The 25,727-nt window shown below is 43.5% G+C and overlaps 1 protein-coding gene across 2 annotated transcripts in view; it reads left to right on the top strand.

The window, feature by feature from the left end:
• LSAMP (limbic system associated membrane protein) overlaps window positions 1-25,727 on the top strand; it is a 983,104-nt gene that overhangs the window by 550,100 nt on the left and 407,277 nt on the right. Inside the window, exon 1 of one of the 2 annotated variants that reach the window (XM_061454026.1) lies at window positions 5,252-5,303. The exons of the other annotated variant lie outside the window; for it this stretch is intronic. Coding sequence (XP_061310010.1) covers window positions 5,267-5,303 — 37 coding nt within the window. The 5' untranslated portion in view covers window positions 5,252-5,266. Of the gene's footprint in view, window positions 1-5,251; window positions 5,304-25,727 lie in introns of those variants that run through there. 2 annotated transcript variants of the gene reach the window in all.

Genomic DNA, 25,727 nt, shown 5'->3' with positions numbered 1-25,727 from the left:
ATAAGCTGCAGCCCACTTCCAGCAGAGAGGTGGCTGCAGTCCTGGGACGAGTGGGGTAACACTTGGATGCTGGCATTATTTGTTAACACAGTATTTTGGGGTCTTTCTGGGTGCTAAGTGCTATATAAATGCAGAGCATCTTTATTGAATAAAATGTGTCACCTTGTAAGTTAATTTCTAATTACACAATTACTTTATGTGGCATTAATAAAAAGTAATATGAGAATTTTTTCAGCAAAGTAATCTTAAGTAAATAATTTCTGGAGACCAAGTGTTTTATTAAATTAATTCTTTATTAGCCCTAATTTTGACTTCAAGCCATTTTTACTAGTGCTTCAGCATAAAATTATTGCATAATTACTAATACAGTTGTCATACTTATAAGTAATGGTTTTACTTAGAACAAATTAAAAAGGATTAGATTTTTTTTGGAGGGCATTGGGTCTCGGGGGTAATCATAATAAAGAATAACTTACTTCATTACACCTTTCCTATGTCTGATCATCCTTTGGAAGCATGGTTTTATAGAGGTCACCTCGCCTGTTATTTTTCCTGCACAGCAGCCATTTCTGGGGTGGAACAATCTGCATTCTTTTACATTCACTCAGCAACTAATGAAGTTTGTGGGGTGCAAGTGGTTTCAGCTTCAAGCTTCTGCCAGATGTTACCACCCCACAGCAGGGACAGCTGAATAGCTCATGAAGCAGCCCCATCTCTAGCACAGTTTTACAGCCAGCCTAGTAAAGTAAGCCAACATCAATTTGATTCATGCTAATCGAGTAAGCTGTAAAGTGCAGCAGCTGACCCAGGAGCTGTTTGCTTGTCCCTTATGTGGGAGCTGAAATCTCTGGGAGAGAGGTTTGATGGAGAGCCACAGGCCTTAATGCCCTCAGCCATCCCAACTTAATTTGCTGATGTGAGTGTGGCAGCGTTCTCTAGCAGAGCAAGCATTTAGTGCTGGAAGAGGAGAAGAGTTTAGCCGCTTAATTGGCTGAGGGATTGGAAAGAGTCAGAGCATACAGGCACTTGCTGGAATTTGTTTGGGATACTGATGCTAACACCTATACTTAAATACATGGGAGGGATGACAGAAGAGATATATATCCACCTGACGAGTCAAGGTCTCTGATTTTCTCTCAGCCACGGCGCAGGCTATAGCAATGTGCACTAGAAGACATTTTGCATCAGTGTTGTTTTGGACAGCAGCCTCCTGTGTTACCCTAGTGATCTGTTTGGGTCTGTTATGAGATTCGGTAGCTTCACATCCTGCAATGCGTGTGTAGCACTCAGAGCTTTTCCATTAAGAGCTGATACCATTAGGCTAGGAAGGATTTCTGGCAGAGCAATGTAGTACTGTAGCTGTATCTAGTTTCTTCTCAAAGGGGATGAAAATCTTCACAGGTTCTTCCAGGTCTGAACCCTGGGTCAGTATTCGTACAAGGCTTGCCAAGGTCAGGTCGTTTACTGCTTTGGTTTTAGACGTTAAAGCTTCTTGCCTGTGGAAGTCACATACCTGAATACAAAGTGCAGAATCTGAGCAGGAAGAGAGAAACCTCAGAGAGGAATGAGCCCTCGGAACCCCTCACCCTAACAAACAGGCAGGCATCCTGAGGGAAGGGTGGTCTGTGATTGAGTGGGTAGGATGAGCAGAGACCACCTGCAGGAGCAGCCACCTAAATCTTCTCTTTTATGCCCATTGTGAATAAATTGCATTTATCATTACCTGCACCCTTTGTCTCCAGGCTTCTGAGGTGTTGAAAGCTCCAGTTAAATGTCTTGCCCAAAGAAAACACTGTCACATTTGCATAATATTTTCATAGGCACCTAGCTCAACCTGAGCCTGAAGGGAGACAGGGATGTTCACTGCATATTTTATATTCCCATCCTCAGTTCCCACCAAAACTAGCTCTGAATTGTGGCATGGATATGTGTATAATAAAGAGAGAGAGAGAGACGGTTGAGAGGTCTGAATTTGTCTGGGGTATTTCCAGACACTCTTAGTTTAAGAAGCTACTTACACTCTATGGAAAAGTCTGAAATAGTGCCATTTAGAAACAAATCAGCTTCCATTTCACCTCTTTCTCAGTATTCCTCTTCCCTCATTCTTCATTACTAGGTACATCTGCATGAAAACAGAGTCTTTTTTTTTATATCTTGGGAGTTCATCTGCCTCTGCTGATTATCCCCTCCCTCCCCTCTCCTTCTGAAGTCATTATCTTCTGATTGCATTACATTTGCAGCCATCCCACCGCAGGCTCTCTCCTCATCAAGATTCTCAAGCTAAGCAAGTGAAAGGATAGGTCAGCTTGCAGAGAGGAAACCTCAAGGAAAGCCTTGCCCTGGCAGAAGGGGCACTGGGGTCCACTGTGTGTCGCTGCCTCAGCCACGGTCATGCTTAGCCACTGGTATTTCTTTAAAGGTGGGATGAACCCAGTTAAGTTTGTCCCACAGATGGTGTCAGAACAGGAATCGGGGGAAGCCTTTTTGACATGTATTTGCTGCAAAACACAATGTCATTTATGTTGCCTACCCTGCAGATGTTTGTGAGGTTCAATTGAATTATGGAGTCTTACACTGTAGGAGTGGGGGGAGTAACTGGAGGTGTAAAATCCTGCTCATTTTCTTGAAACCAGAACTTTGAAGCCTTAATTACAACAGAGAAACCCTCAGTCTTGCTTGGGGCAGGTAATATTTGTTCAAGTAGATTGGAACAGCTTCCTTAGGAGAGATTGAGGGAGATGCTTCTCAGAACAAATACAACCAAAGTCTGTATCCTTACCTTGAGTCAGTTATCCTTACCTGTGTCTAGTTATAGCAGTGGATTTTTGCCAATCAGTCTTGCCGTGTGCTACAAAACATACTTATTCTCTGTTGAAACATCTTAATGGACTTAACAAATGTTGGAGCTACTCTGATCAGTATTGTTTAACAGGAGAGGGCACAAAATAGTTATGGCTTCGCTAAGGTCACAGAATAAGCCAATGCAAGAGTTAAACCCAAGTCCCAGGTGTTCAGCCATCCAGGCCTGCTTTTTAAGATATGTCTGTCAGACAATCTCCATCCACGATTCTCCTACCTTTTATTTCACTGAACCCATTTACAGGTTTAAAACCGAATTCATGTCTGCAGTATCTTTCATATTCATTTTTCCCTGCCCTTTCTTCCTTCAGCCAGAAGAAGAGGCTTCAAAATGCAAGGATAAAATTGTGTATTAAAGGAAGAAACTCAGAGTTCTTAATGGGGCTCTGTGTAGTGGATTGGGAAACAGCTCTCCTAACATACCCTTTTCCACTGACCCATCAGAAGAACATTGGCATTGCTATTTACATTTATTGCTCCCACCTACATGCAAGTTGTGTCACAAACATGTTTGTTTCCATGGCTCTACCCCAGCTCCTTTGAAAATACTAAAAGCAATGGGAATAAGTTCCTCTTACTTCTTGTAGCAAACCCCATACGTGTCCAAGACAGCAACAGGGCCATAATGGTAATGCAGAGCAAGAGGCAGAGGAATCTGTAAACAGTTTTGTACAGGGTGAGAATGACAACCTGTTCTTCCCAGACGGATGCTTAAGCTGTTCTGGTTTTCCCCAGGAGGCATTGTAAAGGTAATTCTAAGTAACAGCTCCAGTACATGTGTACACTTTGTATCTCTGGATAGGTGATGCCAGCAAATATTGAATTTACTTCTAGAATTAAGTGACCATGCAACAGCATGTTATTGCATTTAACGCTACTTCTGTACCGCAAAGAGTATCAGTGATAGAAATCAGTTTAAATGTAGGGTGATCTGATTTCCCAGTATCCCATTACAGCTGGTAGCTCTGCAGTGTTATTGTAAAGGGCTTGGCATCTCTAAGTTGATTAATGCATCCATCTTGGGATGTATCTGCAAAGGGATAGACTGCACAGTGAGTAGCTTGATCCTTCAGACGAAGTGTTTGTTCCATAAGGATGTGCCAAGTACAGGATCATGATCTCTTTTCTATATCAAATCAACTAGGTGAGTTAATTTCAAGCAAGTTGTGAGTTTGTTTTGGATTGTGTTCCCTATGAGGATTTTCTTGGGGTGGGACTAGACAGGATGACTTTTGTATGCAAAAAAGACTGCTTGACTTGAAACCAAATATTTATGCAGAACAAGTATCTACTTCCCGAGGTTGAGCCATACTTAAAGATAGTAAGCGAGTTGGTTAGGTTACTCCCAGTTGTGTACCCTTTGGGGATATGAGGCAGAAAATAAGTCTGAGGCCAGCAATAGCACAGCATCTGGTGATCCCAGCACGCAGCCTGCTTCATGTGCTATATATGCTGTGTCTTATAAAAAGGTAACAGAAGAATTCATATTGTTGCAGTTAATCACTGGATTAAGATGCCATTTGTCAATAGCAATGTGATTTGTATTATAAATTACAGCAGTGTAAGTCTCAGACATGTTTTATCAATGTGTTTCAAATGATTCAATAACAATATTTTCTGACGAATTAGCAATGCCATGTGTTTTCACCCCACCCCTTTTAAAATCAGCCCATTGTGAGAGTTTCCATCGGTGTAATCACGACCTTTGCAAAAATTCCTTCTTAAGAAACTATTACCAGGAGTCTCAAAATCCTTCACCATAAACAAAACCCCTCCCCAATCTATGGCCTGCTGTGTTGCTGCTAAGGTGGCTGTACACACATGTTGCACAGAAAGGAATTAATTTGCAGCTTCCACAGACATTTGTGCTTGTTTTTCTTGGTGTAGAGGGGGAAAGAGAGGAATATTGTGGAAGGAATTAGAAACTATTTCACTGAACTCAGTGTTTATTGAAGAGGGTGAATCCTTTAGTCTGCAGAAAGGGCCACATTCAACTTGCACATTGGAAGAAAGTTTTCCATACTATTTCATAGCAAAAATGTGAGAAGGGCAGAAAATAGAAAGGAAGCCTCAGAGAATTTGACTGGTTCCTTTATTTGGGACATCCTTTTTGGGCAGAAACATGTCCACAAATCCTGCTATTGGTTAAACAAATATACCTTGTTTCTTCCAGTCATAGCTTTTGCTGTTTCAGTTCTACGTTCATCCTTCTGTTCTGCCATTGTACGTTCAGGCTGATTCCCTGCTTTCGTAGCCATGGGCATCCCACACCCAGTCTGCCAGTGTACCACAATCATTTTACTTTTTCTTGTTTCATACAAAGTGTAATTTTCTGTTTTTAAAAAGATGAATAAATGTGGTATTTCTCTCTCTTTTTTCTTTCCAGGTAAGTGGCCATTCCTGTTTTATGGTGGTGAATAATCAGCAAGCCTCAGCTCTCAAAGGTACTCTTTGTGGTATGGTTTCTTTCGAAGCATCGTGAAGTATTTTCCTCATCTGAGTTTGTACAGCACCTCTGCGGGAGGTCTCAGATAGATGAACTGGGATTTAACCTTAACCAACCAATAATTCTTCTCCTTTGGTTTCCATGGTTTAGGCTAGTCTTACTGAGATGCCCAGAAATAAGGAGCTAAAGGTATAGTGGCAGGAGAGATTGTTTGTGGATCTTCAACTGCTAGGAACAGAATTATGAAAGGCTGTTAGCACAGTGGGAAGCAGTCTGTGCAAAGCTCTTCCAAACATACGGCCAGCTTATACAGGTGCACTGCCTCTTGCATATCCTGATTCCTTTCGCATTATTCTCCATGGGTGCCTGTTAGAGGAACGCTAGGGAGACATATGTATGCACTAGAGTTAAAGCGTTCAAAATGGGTTGTACACATTCCTTATCTGGCAGGGCGATGGCTACCAGCAAACATCTGACTCTTTGCTGCTGCTGCTGCTGCTTCTCTTGGGGAGGAGGCATTGCTCAGTATTGCAAACCAGGACCATGGAAAATAGTTAGCTAGGCCCCCAAAAGCATACAGTTGATTTCAGTGGTATTGAAGTTAAGTCATATACTTGCACTTGGGTTTTGGTTGTTTCGTTGTTGTTTTGTTTGTGCTTTTCGGTTTGGTGGTTTTTTTTTAGTTTGGATTGGTTTTTTTATTATTATTTAATTGGGAATTTGGAGCATTTTCCTGTTTCTTCTTCTTCTATAGCGTGAAGTTTTTTCAAATTAAACAGGAAATAAGGACACTGAATTGATTTTCACAAATGCGGGGATGGGTCTTTAAGGAAGAAATCTTGATGACATAAGCAGTATCAATCATTGGGGAGACTATTGATCCACCACGAGACTGATTTTACTTCAAATGCAGGGGTTTAGTGGCATTTTTATGGGAAGGAAAAAAAAATAGCATTAAATTGCTCAGAAACAGAGAACCCCAGCTCCCCGATACATAAGATGATTTTAAAGGTCTATGATTTGTTGCTTGATAGTCTTTGGTGCTGAACGGGCAATTACTTTCTGGTGTGACTAAACTATTGTCTCAAATGAGTGAGCTGGACACAGCTCTGAGTATTACCAAGAAATGAAAGTCCGGAACACATTAAATATCAATATTAATTAATGAGGAAATTGCCTTAAACCTCCAACCTTCTGAAAATATCTTCAAGTGGGATTACTGACATAAAGGATTTGATCTAATTATCAGTGGTAATTTCCTTTATGATGGTGGGAGCAATGCTGTTGTTAAAAAGGCACAGTCAAGATTAGTCACCTACAGTACGTGTTAATCCCTTATCTGTGTTACTGACATTTTAAAGCTAAAGCTTTTAGAAATGATCACCACTGGTCCTGCTTCACAGTTTATTCAGTGTAGGCAATTAGATGGCTCAATTTCCTCCTCCTAATGTGCTGGGGTATGGGTTTTATTTCTTGAAGCTTTCTTCTCCTGAAATTGGCATTATTGGTTACACTTTCCCAGCCCTTGTGTGATTTGAAATGCTTGCTGTACACCCTAAGAGTAGGAGGCAGGTAGATAGATTGAAATGATTTAGCAAGATTATGTGTTTTTTCCCTCTGGCTTAGCCATTAAAGGTAAGCAAACTCTGTGAAATAAACAAAACCCAAGAAAATGGTGATGAGGGGGCAGGAGAGTAATGACAGCAAGAAAACAAAAAGGCATCTGGAAGATACAGCACCTTCATCTCCCTGATGTGAATGCTTTTCAGGTGTGCCTAAAGTAAGCAGTTGTGAGGAGGCCTGAGTCTCATAAGAAACTGAGCTCAGTATCTGGCACTTTTTCACTGGGACAGCACAGAAAGGTCTCATGGAGGCAATGAGAGGTGTGAGCCCTCCCCTAGCACTGCATGGTGGTGAATGCTCCATTAGCTTCCTGACAAGCAGGGGCTCCTGTCAGTCGTCATGCTGTAACAGACAAAATTATCTCAGAACAAAACAGCCCACAAGGGCTTGGATGCTTTGTGAGCCCCAGTGTCTGCCAATAGGGTATCTAAACTAGAGAAGACTCCTGAAAGAGCCAACAAGCTCAGATACCTCCCAGTCTTCAGCCTTGGGAACAGTAAAAACTAAGCTGACAACATGCTGCCTCCAACACTGACACAGAGAAATGCTACCTATCGATGCAGTTCATTATCTGGTACTTGGATCTCAGTGAATGAAGTTGCTGCTGAAGAAATCCCACAGCCACCAATGTCATATCAGACAGCACAACATGCTATCAGCTCTTAAATGTCCAACTCATCAACATAAATTGGTTCCTCTGTACAGCAATCCCATGCAGAGATCAGTTTTCCCTTAACATTCTTTTTTTTCAACCCCTCTGTCCTGCTTTTCTTTCTTACGTACTTTGAATGGTCAACTGATCTCTTATTACATAGGTCTCGAAGTATTTTAATTGGCACACAGACCTCGTCTGGAAATGAATGTCTTTTATTGGTGCTTTGATTTGTTTCTAATGCTGTTTTATTGACAACTGTTTCTGGGTAATGATCCAAACCTCTGCAGTGCTTTTATATAAACACGTGATGCTTTCATATGGAATAAGGCTGGGAGAGGGCTCTGTAGCTGGCAGGCTTTGATTCAGCAGTGGTGCCAACAGGTACAGGACCTATCCCCTGCTCCTGCTCAGAAAGCAATTACAAAAGTACCACCTTTTAGAGAGCTGTCTCATTGCTGTGCATCAAAACAATAGAGCAAGAAAGGGCAACATAAAGAGAGGTGTGAGAAAATCTGAGAGATTCTTGTGTGACAGTGAGACCTGCTCACAGTTCTGCAAATTAGTGAATAGGGATGATGATCATGGTAATCAAGAGCAAAGACAGTGAATCACAAAATGCACTTTATTCACTTGTTCTGAAAATTGCTAATTGTCTATACCTTTCTAATGCTCTGAAGCAGATTTCAGAAGAGTAATAAACCTTCGGTAATATGCCATCTCTCCCCTGTAAGAATCAATCTTTGCTGAGTAGCACAGCAATATTATTGTAGGTAGGATCTTTATGTAAAATGTATTAATGAGTCTTTTGCATATAAAAAGAGGGGAGAGAGGAACACTGGAAGTTCATTCCAGTGACACAGTTGCTATGTACAGCAGAACAGAGTGCTATGTTTGAAAGGAAATGTGGGCTTTGGGAAATGATGGAGGATGTGCATGTGTGCAGTAATCCTCTGTGACTTGAAGAGAGAAAGAATGAACATAATGGGGACAATCATAAGTGTTCATGTCTGCATGCATATGCACACATATGCTTCATACTTGCAAGCTCATATATGTGTACATAAGCACGAACCTGTATCTGTGTGACTCTATTGTAAGAGACCTCAGAGGGGTTAGGAAGGATGTCTGTGTAGTTTAGCCCCTCTACTTTATAGATCCAGAAAGCTGGGTATAACTAGTTCTCAAGTCATCTATTAAAGATCACCCAAGCAGGTGAATAGGAGTGTGGCCTTTCGAATCCTTGCCCAGCATAATATCCATGGAGAAATACTGAAAGCTAATCTAGGATCCCTCCATACCAGCAAGAGAGAGAAGAGTACCCCTAGGTAGCACGAGGAAAGCATGAAATGTTTGCATGGGCATCTCACACACACCTCTCTCCCACCCCAACCCTGGTCCCCAAAGGCCCTAGAATGAAAATATAGAATCATAGAATAGTTAGGGTTGGAATAAATCTCCTGTCTTTCTCTAAAAAATTCCCTGTGTGTAAAAAACCCACTAGTGATGTACCTATGTTTGGAAACCTTCACAGGGAAAATGTACTAGAGAGCTACTATTTTTGTATAGAGTTAGTCTTTTAAATGAAAACACAGTTCTCCAGGAGATGTTTGGCACCTTTGTTAAAAACCTGACACCCTCTTCTGATGTTTCTAGCTCATCGTTGACTCACTTCTTAAGTTCTTTTCTTGCCATTTCAAAATTGGTCCCGTACTGCTGGAACTCACCAGGTTCTCTCAAAGAAACTACATTTGAAGCTTCTAAGACAAACTGCTTTTGTGATAGGGTGCTGCTAAGAATCACTGAAAGCGTTTTCCAGTTGTTATACATCATCTGTATTCTGCCGAGTCCCATATTACAAAAATGGCTTGTCTAAATCTTCCCTGCAAAATGCTTTCTATGGATCCGGCAAAGAGTTCTTTCTAGCCCCAGGCAGTTTAAGTTTCTGAACTGGAAACCACCTGGTCTGGGAAGAAAAGTGGTAGAAAGGAGCAGCCAGGCTTTCTTCCAGTACAGACCTGTCTAAGACTACCATTTAATCAGGAAGATGGTAGGTCCTGTTCCTCACTGTCTAACTAGTGCTAGTCATAGTCTTGTTCTGGGGGGGGGGGGCTGTAAATACTTTTCTTGTGGAAGGATTAGAGGTGCCATGACATTTGTGTGAGAAGCAAGTGGGGAGGGGTACAGTGCATCGGTTGTATCTGCAGCATCTTCAGAGAGGAGAAGTCAGATTGAAGCTCTGGCTCCCTGCAGAGAATAGTCTCATATGCGGCACATTGTCTGTGGACAGAGGTGCAGTTAGAAGGATTGGTTGGTTGCTTGTCTACCTGCCGAGGTTGCTGTTTTTCTCCACTTGAAAGCCTCCCATTTCTGACCTAGCTATCTTGCTGGTACCTCAGCAAACCTCTAGATAGCAGATGCTCAGCTGAGTGCCATGGGCAGCATGGGAGACTGCTACAAATGGTCTGTAAATCAGTTTGTGCTGTGCAGCAAGGCTCTAGCTTAATGATGAGTCAGAAGAAAATTGCTATTAATATTTAATGTGCAAGCTGAATGTCTGGTGTACTGTTATTAGTTGCACATCATGAGGAGTGCAGTATCGGCTACCAGTCAATGCAGGTCGCTTCCTTCAATGTTCTCATTCTGCAGACTTAATTTGTGCTGTATTTTTCCATTCACTGAGACAAATATCTGCTCCATTTAAAGGAGCTTAGTCAAAATCTCCTAGCTAAATCTTTAAATTGGTGTGTCTAGCTTTCAAGACCCCTTTCTGTGAGATGCTTGATTACTTTTGAGAGCAATTCTTCAAGCAGTAGGGCACTACCTTCTCTTAAAGGGGTTCTATGCTGCAACTCTGTCATGAGACTTCATGAGAGGAAAGACTTCAGGGTTGACCCATAGGGAGTAGGAAGAAGGGATCTGAGCTCTTTGCTTGCCTAAATCTGTTCCTCATGACCAACCTACTGCTTGGCTGTGCTTCAAGAGCTACTTACAGGCCAAGGCTGTATCACTTAACCAGCAACATAGTGCTGAAGGCTGCTGGATAATCCAGATTCCCAGCTGCAGGAGGAAACAACTTGGCAGCAGATGCTATGCCAGTGCTGGTTCACGCTGAAAACCATCTGCCTTCACAGCCCCACCACGTGCTGCAGCTATGGAGACCCAGGGGAGACTAAGTTGTTCCTATTTGTGACCTCCTCCTCAAGCCCATTTGTCCACTGACATCCCAAGAGGATGCATAGTTATGCTGCTAGGATTTCTGAATGCTACTCATTGAGGAAGGATGGATGCCCTTGACTTAGACCCTTATCCTGAAGCAGCCCTTCTTTTCAGCAGGATAAGGTTTTATCCATGAGCATGAGCAATGTCCTCAAGGGTGAGTGTGTTAGTCTAGGTCAGTGTTTTGTCTAGGACCTGTGCAAAAAACACGGTTTTCAGAAAAGAATCTGGCCAATTTCTGCAGTCTGTTCCCCTCGTATTCCCCCAGCATACACAGTCATAGGACTGGGGACATTAGGAGATGCATTCCTGCCTTTTGGCTTTCATATCTCTTTTTGGCCTTATTGTCATGAATTTGTCCTATTGCTTAACCTGCCAGTACAGTCTGCCCCTGCAGCCTCCTATGGCAGAAGATTTGCTACATGCTATATGATATAGAAATCAGAGAAAAAGAAAGATAGAGAAAGACCATTCAAGGAAAAGCAACCATTTTTTTGCTAAGAAAGGACACGTGGTTTACAAGTAAATGATTTTCTCTTCTTGTTTCCTCAATACTGCTTGGCAGCATTTGCAGCCTCAGGGAGATGCATTGGCTTATGGTGAAGGGAGCAACATTGAGATTTACAGGTGCTCCTTCTGCTCCCACACTGTTTTCATACAAGGGCCTGTCCTTTGCTCTCAGCAGTGTTACCACTGATTCCCAGCAGTACAGCTTAGATTAGATTCAGAGCTCATGAGCTTCTGCATCATTCATTCCTCTTGCACTAAATTGACCAACTCTTGAAGCCCTACTTGCTTGGAACCAGCACCAATAAGAAGATGAAATGAAGCAAAACAATTGTATTTATAAAGCATGTCTCTTCTTGTGGCATTTAGGGGAAAGCACGTGTGGTTCTCTTTTACTCTATTTACAAGATATACCCATCTCCTGTTTGTCTTGGAAAAAGCTATGACAAGAAAAGCAACAAAGCTGTACACAGGTAATAACACTTTTGGAGTGGCTGCTGAAAAAGCAAACGTATAGCTTCTAGCAGAAACAGTTGCTTTTCTGTCTAAGTATTAACCCATTCCCCTCCAAACATCTATATTTTCTATTCCCAGTATTATGGTAGAGCATGTCTTCAAGGCACTTCACTGGAGCAATCTCTTATTTATCAAATTGGGATCAAACTTGCTTCAGGACTCCTCACTCAGCCATGGTGCTCATCTGCATTTCACGTGGCAAAATAGAAGTGATCTTTGAAGTGAACACTATAAAAGTGAGTTATTCGACCTGAATAGTCTTATTTTGAGACTGCCCAGACTCTGCTTAACCAGCCTGTTCTGACCACATATTATATTATTAACGGATTAAAAGTCAGGCTCCACAGTGTCATGATTTTGTTGTTTCTAAATTTTAGCAAGCTTGCTGGAAACACATCAGAGATTATAAATGTCTGTACACAGACATTTTTCTCATAAAAAATAAATAAACAAAAGCAATTTTGGTGCAGTAGACCAAAACCAACCCAATAAAATCATTGCATGAGGTAGCAAGGAGGGGAGAGATAGGCAGAGAGTGTGTTTTGACTCAATTTATTAATGTTATCATTAATAATCTTACAAATCACCTGGGTTTGTGAAGTTCCAGTGACACAGTCCTTCAGACTGTGCCCTTGTGCCTATTGGTGTTGGTGATGCCTATCAATAAAGTATTTGAACAAAGGTTCAAAAATGCAGTAACTCCTCTTTCAGTGGAATAAATATGAAATGTTCTTTTGCATTGGAATTAAGGTCATGGTAGTTTAAGATCCTGGAGCATTCTTACCCACTTCAGAGCATGCAGCCTGAGAGAGAAGGAAAATTCCACTTAGAAATAATTGCATTTATTCTGATGCTCTTTTCTTTTCCCATTCTATGCCCCCTATGGAGGTCCCTGTCCTTCTAGCCCCTGCAAAGTAACTGCATTTCAACAGATGAAGTGTGTGGAATCTGCAAAACATCCTCTGATTTCTTGGGAAGAGGTATAAATACTGGCTCTAATATTGGTGCTAATAAGTTATGTGCATGTTTTTTTAAATCACAATCAGGGTATAAAGATTTTGCTGTGAATTGTAAAATTAGCCAAAGCTGCCTGGCGTGTCGCTGCTGCACTTTTTCTCTTCCACATGACATATTCTTAACTAAGTCAATCATTTACATGGGCTTTAAATTTAATTTAAATGTAATGAATTTAAATTGGGCTTTGCTCTATTTCAAGGTTGTTGGGTTGCTTTTCTGTAAGTTAACATTCAGCACAAGAGATCCAACCTCTGGGGTTTGGTTTCAGTTACTCTCCCTCACTCTCAACCCTCCTCCCCTGCCTTTTTTTGTTTCCCTTTTTTTACCACCTTCCCAAATCAAATCCAGCCACACCACCTTTAGCTGACTTGTGGCTCAGGAAAGGTGTGGGGCTGGGAGAAAGGGGGCAATGCAGTCACAAGCTGCAAATGCAGGGGTGTGAGAATTACTGATTGTAGCTAGCTACAGGAGAGCATCACAAGAAAAGCAAACATACATTTTCAGGAGGAACCGCACAATTTTCCTTGCCTATCTCAGCAATCATTCTCTTCCTCGATCGGGAGCCTTCTTAATCCTCCACCCCATCGCCCTCCTCCATCAGATCTCCAATACTTCTGAAACAAATCAAATCAAGAATTAACCTTTCAACCGTGAAACATTCCTTTGCTATGGTACGTGTGTCCCCTCTTAATCGCTGTTGTAAAAACATGAGGCAAAGAGTACACAGCGTTAGTGGCACAGGACTTCTATATTTTCTACAGTTTGCTTGGGTGTCTTGTAAAGATCCATGTGTCCATTTTAACAGGAATCTCCTGATTCCTCTTCCCAGGCATCGGGTTGGGGAGATACTGCTTTATGACAGACCCAACCTGGAAGAGGTTCTATAAAGCTCTGGGTTGTCTTCCTACGTGTGACAGGCAGCCATTATCTGTTGACAGGTGATCGTGCATCCTTGCGGGTCACTGATGCAGGGTTGCTGTACATTTACCAAAGCTTTTCTTTACTTGAATAAAAGGGAGTGTAAGTAGTCCTTGCTCAGAAGAGTCAGGATGAGCAGTGTGGGGAAAGAAGTTCTTGGCAAATGGAGGGCAAGACTGGGGGACTTGCATTTGAAACAGTGGAAGAGGTGGGTTTTGAATAGCTTATGGACTGTGCCTCAGAGTCTGGTCTCAGCACTATCTTCCAGAAGTGGAACATGTAAACGATATGCTTTGGGTATTCTGCTTACATCTGTAAACTCTTGTTTTCCTGGTCATTTCTGCCACATCCCATGTTCCTAACCAAACTTGTTCCCATACCTGTCTCTGTTCCTGACAGTGCCATTTAGCTTTATCAATACTTGGCAGGGATCTAAACATTCAGAGAATATTCACAGATTAGAGCTGCTGACTGAACTGTGGCTGCTCTGAGTTGCCCCTTTGTTCATTATATGGTCCTGAACCAGACAAAAGATCTGTTGTGTTCAGTAGCCTGAATCCAGCAAGAGACAAAATGTTTTTCTAATACCAAAGGAGAGAAAAGAAGCCCAAGGGACCAAGATGTATTTAAGTCAGAGTCTACCACACACTGGCAGTGTAAGCTGGAAGGTCCTCCATACAGTGATAGGGAAGGATGGCCCCATTACACTTCGTAGTGCCCTCTTTCTGAGTTTGTTTCTCTCCAGTTCCTTTTCTCCCATATCAATTTCATGTTCTGTTACATTTTCTTTCTCCTAATTGGAGCTGGCATTAATTGATACTGTTCTGTTTTCTCTCATCTGAATGTCATCTTCGCCCTGAAATAAGGACAATATTGCAGTGTGCTAAGTCTCCTTTCGTCTTCGAGTAAGAACTAGGGTGCAACTACCACGGGACTCAGTATTAGCTCTATTACAGTGGTTGCAGGCTCACTATGGGTTAACAGAATGCTGGTTGCAAAGCACAGGAAAAATATAGCAGTTCAATAGTAATGAAGTGACAATTTACTAACATAGCAAAAAATGGAGTGAAAATTATAGCATAGCTGATTCATCACTGTGTTATTCTACTTAAACCAGTAGTGAATCAGAGCCAGCAACTTGGGAGAGGTTGTTAGAGGCTTTATGAAGTTTAGAGCCATTTACCAGGATACACTCAAATTCATTTTGTTTCATTATGGCCATGATAACCTTACATGTTTGGAGACAGTGACTTTTTGGGTCTCTGTATTATTTTTGCCTCTTGGATGAATCTGTGCAAGAGCTACTTTGGACAAATATTAGTTATGAGAGCATAACCACAGCATGTTGTAGCATCATGGGGTATGCATGGTAAGTTCTAAAAGAAGTTTATCACTCCTATGCACTTGTGAATGCAGCAAACCTTTCTACTCAGTGTTATTCTCACCATTTAATTAGAAGTATTTAGAGTCTTCTTGATCTAATATTTTTGAGAGTTAGGTAAATAATTTATAGGGTACTCTTCACAAATGGCTACAATGTGAATTCAGAGCTAATCTGCTCCTCTGGAGGTACATACAATTATCAAGCTTATACCAGAGCAAGCTAATTAGGAAGCAATCATCATCAACAACAGCTGTTCTTAGCACACTGAAGGGCGGAGGCTTCCCTTGCACCATCCACTCATCCCTTTCCTTTCTCCAGCTATCCATAAGCAAAGCATCTCCAGATCTGCTCCTGTGCAACCACTCGCTCCCAGCTCAGTGTTCCTGCTGCCCAAAGAGGGAGTTAATTTCCTCAGCAAGTTATTGTCGTTTCACTAGGGATGGATACACATCTGGGGACTGGTGGGAAGGTGAAGTGTCCAAAGTGTGTTTTGCCCCACTGCCCCAGAAATTGTGAGTGCAGACTCATGTTGACTACACTGGGTTTTATGTTTGTATCAACTGTAATATTTCAGCCAGGATAAAAGCTATGGTAAATTCACAACAGAAAAGTGGATTATTTCTACAGCAGTACTGTTAAACAGTAGTGGCTAAAAACATTGCAGTCAGTTCCCTCACTGACCTCACCTTTGTTCCTTTTAACTCCATTATGAGCAGTGCTTGGCCCATTGGATGGGAGTCCATCAACTTGTGCCTCAAAAGTGGATAGTAGCTCTACAACCTGAAGCATGCATGAGCTCAGCAGATACCCTTTTTTTCTTGTACTCCCCTCATGTCACATAATGGGAAGCCAAGCTGGTTGTCCTTTGTTGAAACTAGTATTACCTGCTTGTTCAGTGTTCTGCCTTGGTGCCCATTGAAGTGCTTTCTACTAGCAGAGTCTTTGTGAGGTGCAGATGAGATGGAGAAGTAGGAATTAGCTGTGGAAGATCTGTGGAGAGAGAGAATGAACAAAGGGGGTTTTGAGATCATTGAACTCCAGCTCCCTCATATTCCCCCAGTAAGTGGAAGTACCTTCCAAAGAGCAGCGAAACATTGCATGGTAAAGAAATTACATGTAGGCAACAAGGTTGGAGGCACATGCTGCTGGAGACAGCTTTTATCCTCAGGAATGAATGACTGAAATGTTTTTAAAAGGACAGTGTGTCTGCAAATGTTACACTGCTTTTCCATGTGTTTTCTACTTTGTGTGAAGATCTCATCGGGGCAGGCTTCAGCCATCAAAGCTCTGACCCTAGAGAAGGCCACAGAAAACTACCCAGAAAGTTTTGGCTGTCTTCATTTTCTATTGCTCTTATCTCACTAACACAAGACACAGGAGAGCTGAGGGGAAGGGAGAAGCTGCCTTTCAGTGGAAATGCTTTGAGAGACCTTATGAAAGGTAATCTTCTCCTTAAAGGATGATGGTAGATCTGTCACACCTATGTTTGGTCTTTCCCAATGCTTTCCCATGGCTGCCAGCAGAGGACTGCTCCTGGAGGTGGACAAAGATGCCTCTGAAGTTAGCAGGCTTCTGATGACATGGAAAAGCAGCTCAATAAGCAGTGATGGAGACCAGAGATCTTGGCCTCCTCCTGCCTTCCATGTTCTCTGAAGGAGGTGAAACTTCTGTGCAATGGAACAGCTTCCTAATGGAAGTCATATCTATAGAGGAGACAGAGAGGTGTTATGTTCTATCCAGCCTAGTTTTCATACTGCACATAGGGACCTCCTGGTACAGAGCCAGCTGTATGCAGCCACAGGATTGAGAAGTTATTCAGCTCTCCTGCAGAATCATGAGATGCAAAGGAAGAGCCTGGGTTTGGGGAGAGGAAATATGGATGTCAGAAGAGGAATTCAGAGTTGGGAAAGCCTCTGGCAGCTTTATAGATGAAACCGCTGCCAGATGTTAATTGTTTTCTGTGTAGTTTTCAATTGATCTGTAATTTGACTGTAGATTCCAGGCTTTTATAATAAATTGTGTACAAAGCTAGCCACTTAAGGAGATAATAAAGACTCAAAGGCAGGCAGAGCTGTAAATTTGGACTTATCCAGGAGTAAGAGATAAGTTAGGGCCTCTTTAGTGGTGCTTTTTCTCCTTTCTTTTGCTCTGTAGCAGGAGCAGGAAGGAACCAGAGTTTCAGTGCTCTGTAGACAGAAGAGAGAAGTGGAAGGTAAAATCCTAGCCATGCTTCAGGCACATTGCTTTTGGTGGGTGATGCCTTAGCATTCATTTAACCTGCTCTGATAGTGCAAGAACCTTTGCACTGGTCAGACTTTCTCCTCTGTTCATTTATGTGCATCCACACTCATCTGTGTGTCCATCCATCTACATTTTGTCTTCTCTCTGCAACCACTCTTGCCTTCATTTGCCATGGTAGGAGCCTCCTGGATGGTAATAACCTTCAGCCTTTGGTTTTAGTGTAGTCTCTTGCAGTTCATTTCAGGGGGTTAAAACTGTCTGTGTACAAATACTTCCATCTCCTTCTTGGAAAACTCCTGGAAAATCAAGTGTCAATGATGAAAATAAAGAAGGTTGGGTCTTCTGTTCCTTCAGTCCCTCTGATTGGGGCACAGAGGTGTGGTCCCAAAGAATAATAATGACAGTGAGCGTATCATCATGCTTTGTAGTATGCTGTGCTGCTGCATGGGGTACATAGCACATGCTGGCCCCAGCAGAATGAAAGAGTTTTCCCTTCAGAAGTATTTTTTTCCTACCAAAACGTTCTAGGAAAACCAGTGGCTTCTGCTTACATTCTGCGTCATGTGAGAATTACACGGTGCTGAGTAGTGCCAAGGGGGTGTGTAGAACTATGTGACATAGTAAGTCGTGCAAAACTTACCTAAGAGGATATTGAGCAAGAGTCACAACAGAGCTCAGCTCCAGTCCTGGACTCATTGCTGGCATGACAACATCAGGTAGTGGGAACTGGTATTGTTCTGATGGCTTCAGCAAAGCTAAACTGATTTGCATCACCTGATTGCACGGCCCTTTCCCATCGGCTTTGTGAAGGCTGACAGTGCGATAATATAATCTGCAAAATGCTGAGAACAGCCACTGTGCTGTTGGACAGTTCAAAGAACTCTGCAGGAGCCAGGAGCCCCTATCATCCTGAGGTGGTGGAAAGAAAGAGCATCTGCTTCTTCTCATCTTTGTCATACAGGGGTAAATCAATGCAGCAAGCAGCTGAGAATGGCCCGTTTCTGCCCCTGCTATACTATGACTCTTCTTACCAGTGCTGTACCTACCTCTGTTGCTTCTTTCATTCCTAGACATCTCTATATACTGCTTACAGCTGCTTCCAGGTCTGTCTGCTGCTACGGTAGTCAGTGCATCTTGGTTATACTTGGCATTGCTGCTTCGAAATAGTGTCTAGGCTAGGTGACCACCTTAATTCATCATATAGTTCTGGTTAGGGGTTGCTTTTGTGTAACCTCTCTGTTTCAAGTTTGTGCTGCTGTATGGCAATGTACATTTCAGATAGGCTATGTGTTGGTGCACAAACATTTGTGTGTCTGTGTCTGCCGCCGAACCTGCTTCATTCCTGTTTGACAAAATGCATGGCTAAATTTGTACTTTTTGGTAGCATGTGAAGGGATTTCTTGTGATTTGCAGTTGCGTTAATGGAGGTCACTGGGTGTTCCATCTCTCTGGCTGTAATTTGCATTGTTGGGTTCTCCATCTGTGAATGGGCCCATACTCTATGTTCGCTTGTGTTTGATAAAGCATGTAAGAAGTGTATGCATTTGTTGCCTCAAATGTACCCCCATGCAATAGGCTCTGAAGATTTTACTGTCTTTCACACTCTGCATTCTCAGTGCTCTGTGTGTACGTGTATGTGCATGGCTTTCCTGCCCTCCGAATGTAGCACCCTCTCAGAACAAAACGCCAGCCAACTGTTGGCTCCTAATGTGGTGTGGACTACCTGTCACATGGGATTAGCTTTTCTGATGTAGGTTACTATGACAAGCTCTTCTTTTGGATGTGCAGATTTGAAGCTGATGCACGTAGAGCAGCATCATGCAGGGTGACAGACACTCCTTCTTTTGTGTACCTGGAGTCGTGCCTGTTACCCTGTGGTGCTGAGGATGAAATCCTAAGTGAGTACTGGATAAGCATCCCTTCAGTCGCATTAAAAGTCACAACACCAGACTTGTTACACCACTACCAGCTTCCCTGCTGAAGAGGCAACTGAGAAAAGTGAGTGTCAGGAGCAGTATTTAATGCCTGGAGGCACTGGTGGAGCTTGGTGTAGGGAAGTGCTCAGGGCTAGGAGATCTGGGGGGCTACAGTGCCAAGAAGGGCACTGGGAGAGCCAGTAGGAACTAGGGCAAGAGGGGGCTGCGGGGTAGTACAGGCAAAGCTGCTGTGGGGAAATGCCCTTTTAATTTATTCTGGTCTTTCTTTTTAAGGAGCAGTAAATTCTCCGATCCCATAGTTAGGACATCCTGCTGACAGATAAAGCAGTGAGACTAGGTGAGCCCTGTGAGCACCAATGTGCCTGGGGATAAACCCTCTCCCTTTCCCCTTTTGCCTTCCTTTGCTGGCCTGCCACAAAGTGACCTGCCTGTGATCCAGGAAATGGGCCATTTTATGATCTAAGATAACCGTTTCTGTAAAGGCTGAAAAGCTCACAACCTGCTAGCATTTAAAGATCTGTTGGCTTTTCCCCTTTTGAACTACAGCGCCAGGCTTCACCATTTGGCAGTAATTCACTGTATCCTTGGGTTTTTCTCATTATGTGGTCCTCAGAAGTGGAAGGCAAGTGAGAAAGGATTGCTTTATTTTTCCTGCAGACACAGTGGAGGTAGGCAGCAAGTTGCAGTTAAGGAATCTGTTTTACCTCTGGTTCGTTTTTCTCCCTCCGTTGCTCTCTCCTGCTTCAGGGTGCCTTGAACTTGTCAACATGTTAACCCATGTGGGGCCCTGTGTCTTCCAACAGCAGCCATAGAGAGAGGGGGCAGCCCTACCTGCCTAGGGGTGGGTTACTAACCCAAGCGAAAAGGGTTGGTGCGGTTTTACTTATTCCTGCCTCTGGTGAAAGTATCTGAGAGAAAAATCAGATCTCAAGGGCATCTTTCCTCCCACCTTGGAATGTCTCATCAAATGAAGAGCAGCTTGAAGTATGTCCAGTTCAGCTAAGTCTTGTGATGGGACTTTCATTCCTACAAATGAGACAAGTAGCCATGAAGTACCTGGTCGAGGAGTTTGAGAGATGAGTGTCATTTCCTGTGGCAGAGATGCCTCTTAATCTTTAATCAGCTCCTCTCCCAGAGAAACTGTGCAGTCCATGCTGTCATTGGGCAAGTTGCCCTTCCCCAGAACCTGCTCCACACCCTGTTTTAATTAAACAGCCTAATCTTTAAGTGTCTCTAGGCTGTGATGGCTGCTAGAGGACCTGCAGTGTCCGGACAAGCATAATTACTCACTTCAGAGATGCTGTGCTCAGCCATCCAAATCAGGATGCCTTTATCCCCCATATTTTCAGGTTCCAGCACCTTTTCTCCTGTGGTGCCAGGTCCAACCTCCTGCAAGTGGGACTTGCCCTCAGGCTCTTATACCTGCCTGTCATTTAAGCTGCTTTCTGCCTGCAGTCCTTTGTGTCACGCTGATGACTCCTTCCCCTCCTGACTGCAGCAGCACCAGGATCTCCAGTGAGAGCCCACAGGTTTCGAGTTATTCCTCTAATTCAGTGGGAGTTTGGAGCCCCAGAAGGTCTGTCTTTGTCACTATGATCTATCATTGCGGATGCTAACCAGTGGAAGGTTAGCAGCCCCACAGCTTGAGGTGCTGAGTCGTTCTTGGGGCAGAAGGCAGAAGAAGGGACAGTAATGGGGTTTAGCTCTCTGCTCACCGTTATCTGGAGAGTGTCACAGGTTCCACTTGAATTGGGTTGAACTGCTGAGCATATGTCTGTATAAACGTTAGTTTATTATGCACTATAGCTCAAGGGCATTTCAAGGACTCATTCCAAACTGAGAGAAAGAGAAAGGCTTTACAGGCAGGAAGAAGAAAAGCTGCCATCATACTATTGCTTGAGATTGTCTGATCCTTGCTAGATCTACTGTTTCCTCTCCGTACAGACTGTAATGTGCAGGGGAGAGAGAAAACTCTGTCTCTTTAATCAGCAGAGTTGGAAAGGCATAAATAAATAAATAAGACTGTTCCCTTACTATTCAGGACTGAATTTCTATGAAAGGGAAAATGAAAGGAGGTGAACGAGAAAATCATACAGTCTGTCCTGTGCAGCGAGAATCTGCCATCACATCCAGGCTTCTAGGCGATGGGTTTGCACATGAAATGGCCTTATTTACTCTCCCACGCTTTGCTAAAGTGCTTTCGTTGTGCAGAGCTGAGGCGGTTTTTGAGAAGAGTTTGCTTCTCCCGAGTGCTCTGTAGATGGCATCCATGTGCCCTTTTCCAGGAACGGGATGGGAGATGAAGCAGCGGAGTTCCATTGCCATCTGCTGGCAAAGTGGAAGGTTGGCTGCTGGTGGGGTTTAGGTTTGTCTCTTTTTTTTCCCCAGTTTAAAAGCTGCTGGCATACCATGAACACCTCCACCTCGGGGGTCTGCTGGTGTGATTTTGCGTGATGTTGGGTTTCTAATTTGATGGCTTGTTTGTACATAGTGGTCTCATTGCCCCGCATTCTCAAGCAGAGTTAAGGGTTACGGCCCCTGGCCTGGCATCGGCATAGTTGTTCCCATTCCATGGGATACTAAAGGTCTTTCTCAGAGATTCTATAGGTACCATTATGTCCAGGTGGGACAGAAGATGTAGCCCCACAATGCTTCGGGAAAATGAGCTTTGCAACCTCACTTGCAACCACAGGGACTATATTCCTCTCTGCACAGAGCAGCTGGTGTTACATGTAGTATAAAGATCTCTCTGAAATGCTCACACACGTCCCTGTCCTTATTGAACTGAGCAGGCCACGTCCTCTATAATCCCTGTGCATTCACAATCCTGGATTAAAGGTTTTCTCTAGCCATCTACAGTGTTAGCTGCCTTTGCCCTTGCAGAAGAGGAGTACACTGGTGCTCACTCTGCTGTCTCTGCAGTGGTCCTAGAAGTGTGGTGACCTTTCCTCACTCACCAGTTGCCAAGGGTGAGAAAGGATCAGTCCTGGCAGTTCTAACCCCCCAAAATTGAAGGTACAGTCTATACCCTTTTTCACAACCTCCTGCCAGTCTTTATCTTTGAAGGGAAAATGCAGGTAAGAGGAGCATGCAGCATGGCACAGCAACTCTTCTGCACAGACAAGAGTAAAACTCTGAGCCATCTTTACTCTGTTACTCAGATAGATCCAGCTGTCAGTGAAAGTTGAGGGCACCAGGATCTCCATCTACTTTCTTATAAGCGCATTGACCATGGATCATCACACTGGCGGCAGGTATTTGATCCTGGGCTGGAAACAAGCAGGGCTCATGAGGCACATGGGGGTGCACAGTGACTATTCCTTCAGAGCTTCAGAAATGGTCACGGTGAGAGGGAGACGTGAAGTGATGAAGGGGAAGGATTGTTTGCTTTCATGGAAAATGCTCTTTGTTCAGACCACTAGTGTAAATTTGCTGAAACTTTGCTGAGAAAACATTCTCAGATCCAGAGGGAATTTCTGGTGTAGGGAAGACAAGGAAACAGCAAGCTGAATGGTGTCCTGGAAACAGAAAGCATCATCTGTGCCTCTGATCATTCTCTCATCTTTTTCAAGCTGTTCTTCACACATATTTTCTTATAAACTTTGCTTTATTTCACAACAGCCTCAAAAAACATCCCCAAAGCTCCATCTTTCCCTGATACAGGATTCTTGGTTTCTGGCTATTCTTCATCACCAGCCATCCAGTGCTATGGAAAACCACTAGAACCTGGTTCCAGGTACGTTTTCTCCCATTGAAAACCATCCCATCCTTCACAAGCCAGTGGGCAAAGAGCAACCCAGCTGTACAACATGTGGCAATCCTCTCAAGCTATAGAGCAACCTGGGACAAAAAGCTGTAAGTGAGAGTCAGTTTGGTAAGGGAGGACATGGAGAAGGAGTCAGAAGCATCAGGAAACACCCACACTCAGCTGAGTAGAGCAGGACAGAGCAGCATGTGTGTGTTATGGCATCTGGAGCTGGTGAGTCACAACTGCAAGTGCACAGGATCCATAGGTAAGAGTTTTCTGAAGGAGGTAGTGGCTTCTTTGTGAGGAACTCTCTCCCCTGTAGATAGAGAAAGACTGAACCACATTTTTAATAGCTTCTGGCACTAAGGAACTCTTCCTTTCTGTTATTTCTATCCTTGGCTCTAACCATCATTAATTCATGAACAAATGCAGCACATTCACCATTATCCCCTGTGCTACCTACATGCTTCAGGCAGAGCCCTGCTAAGCAGAGAAGTTATGCTGTAAGCACTGGCAGTGAGAGATGAAGAGCAAGGATGTGGAAGTTTCTAGCAGAAAATGGAAAAAGGAAGATAAAAAATGGATGGGACAGAACAGGTTGGTAGGGCAAGGGAATGGAAGTTCTTTTGGTCTGTATGTCTTTGTCCCGTTTTGCATTTGATTGTGAATGTAGTGGTTTCATAGTCACCAAGATCTGAATTTTCTTTTCCCAGTACAGAGGATAGAACTCATGCACTTTCAGTCTTGACAGCTTCACATCACAATGTAGGAAGCTGCAGAACACTTCCCAGAACCTGTTTGTTCTGTAAAACCCTTTAAAGGTTCTCTTGAATAGAAGTAGCAATAGCAGCATTTGAAACCGTATCTGTTCCCTGTGCTGCAGCCAACAGAGAGCAGCATAGTTACACGCATGCACTGTCTAAATTCCAGTCTCCAGTGCATAGTGCTTTCCAGTGACTGCTTATCCACCTGCTATCAGCTTACTCTGCCATGCTTTTGGCTTTGGGTGCCAGAGTGACCCCCAAGTGCTGCACCCACCATCCTCTCTGTGCCAGAGTGACATGTGGCCCCAGGCACAAGAATCTCCTAGAGAGGAATCCTGCATAGACAGCCAGCTCTCTATTTGCTCTGGGAAGCTCAGCTGCAAACAGGAGATTTGACTGCTTCAGGATCACTAAAGTGAAGCAGGGGAGACATTTTTCTGTTCCTGGTGCAGGATATATCGCTCATCCAGCAGGTTTATCTCGATAGTGACTCAGTGTTGTAGCCACTGGGGATACTGTTGTCTGCATTCTGAGTAGACCTGTCTGATCCTCCAAGAGACTTTTCCTCTGCTGGCAGGAAGCTGTACAAACAACATAGGGATAGGTAGGATTAGCTGAGCCTGCCTTCAATGGGAAGCAGGATTCCCAAGGCCCATAACACCTGAATGTAAACACAAGAAGAGGATTGGTCCCACAGGATGGGTGGGTAGGTTGGAAAAACAGGCCCTGCATTGGGGCAGCATCTTCACATTTCCTCCTGGGTGGTAGGGTGATGTGCCCATGATGGGGAAATACTGTGTTATTGCAGGTGCTTCATGGGGCAATGTATTTTGAGTATTCTCAATCTGCAGAAGAGAAGGCTGCTTGTAGACCTCATAGCAGCCTTTCAGTATCTGAAGGGGGCCTACAAGGGACTCTTCATCAGGGACCATAGGAATAGGACAAGGGGTAACAGGTTCAAACATAAACAGGGGAAGTTCAGGTTAGATATAAAGAAGTTCTTTACTGTGAGGGTGGTGAGACACTGGAACAGGGTGCCCAGTGTTCAAGGCCAGGTTGGACAGAGCCTTGGGTGACACAGTCTACTGAAAGGCATTCCTGCCTCTGGCAAGAGGGGTTTGGAACTGGATGAGCTTTAAGTTCCTTTCTAACCCAAACTATTTTATGATTCTATGGTCATACTGACAGGAGACTTCGGGAGGCAGAGTATCAACCACTGCAGCATCTTGCCAGAAGTGGGAAGAGAGCTCAGGAGCTTTCTGTCATGGTGGTAATGTTGGTCCACTGGGTACAGCAGTATCAGCAGACCATTGTCACCAATGCCAAGTCAGGCTCTCTGTAAGACTTGGGCTGGAAACAGTCATAATAAGCTTCAAAGCTTGTTTGTTGATTTGTTTTAAACAAACTTGGCAGGAGACTCTCAAAATGTTTACCATCTCTTGTATTAGGGAGCTAAGCTAGGTACGGTGAGGCTTGAGCTCATTGCTATGCTCTGTCATGTATTTCCATTTGATACAGAGAAGTCTGTCTGGGCTTCTAGCATGTTTGTAAAATAGGGGTGGCAGCACTGGCCTAGCCCTCAAGAGTGTTGTGTGGATGAAGAGGTGGGAGGAATGGTGCTCGCAGACTAGGGTGATGGGAAAGTGAGGAAGCGTGACATAAGGGAATGCTGGGCAGAGGGCAGTGCACTCTTTCTCAACCTTTGTGGTAAATAAGGTGAGATCTTCTGGCTCGTGACCTGTTAGATGATGTGTGGGAATTCCCATAGCAAGCTTTGGTTTTAAAGGCAAACAAGGAAAGGCTGTAGGGGCCATGACACTGCACATCCATGCCATAGCTCATCTGCTGGTGGCTAAAGCCATGCTGGTGCCTCCTCCCTATTTGAAGAGGTTTGAA

The sequence above is a fragment of the Pezoporus flaviventris genome, unplaced genomic scaffold, assembly GCF_033815535.1.
Source record: "Pezoporus flaviventris isolate CSIRO_AGI_PZ_B2104156 unplaced genomic scaffold, CSIRO_AGI_Pfla_v1 ptg000015l, whole genome shotgun sequence".
In the NCBI taxonomy this organism is placed as follows: Eukaryota; Metazoa; Chordata; class Aves; order Psittaciformes; family Psittacidae; genus Pezoporus; species Pezoporus flaviventris.
This window is presented reverse-complemented; position numbering and strand designations above follow the sequence as displayed.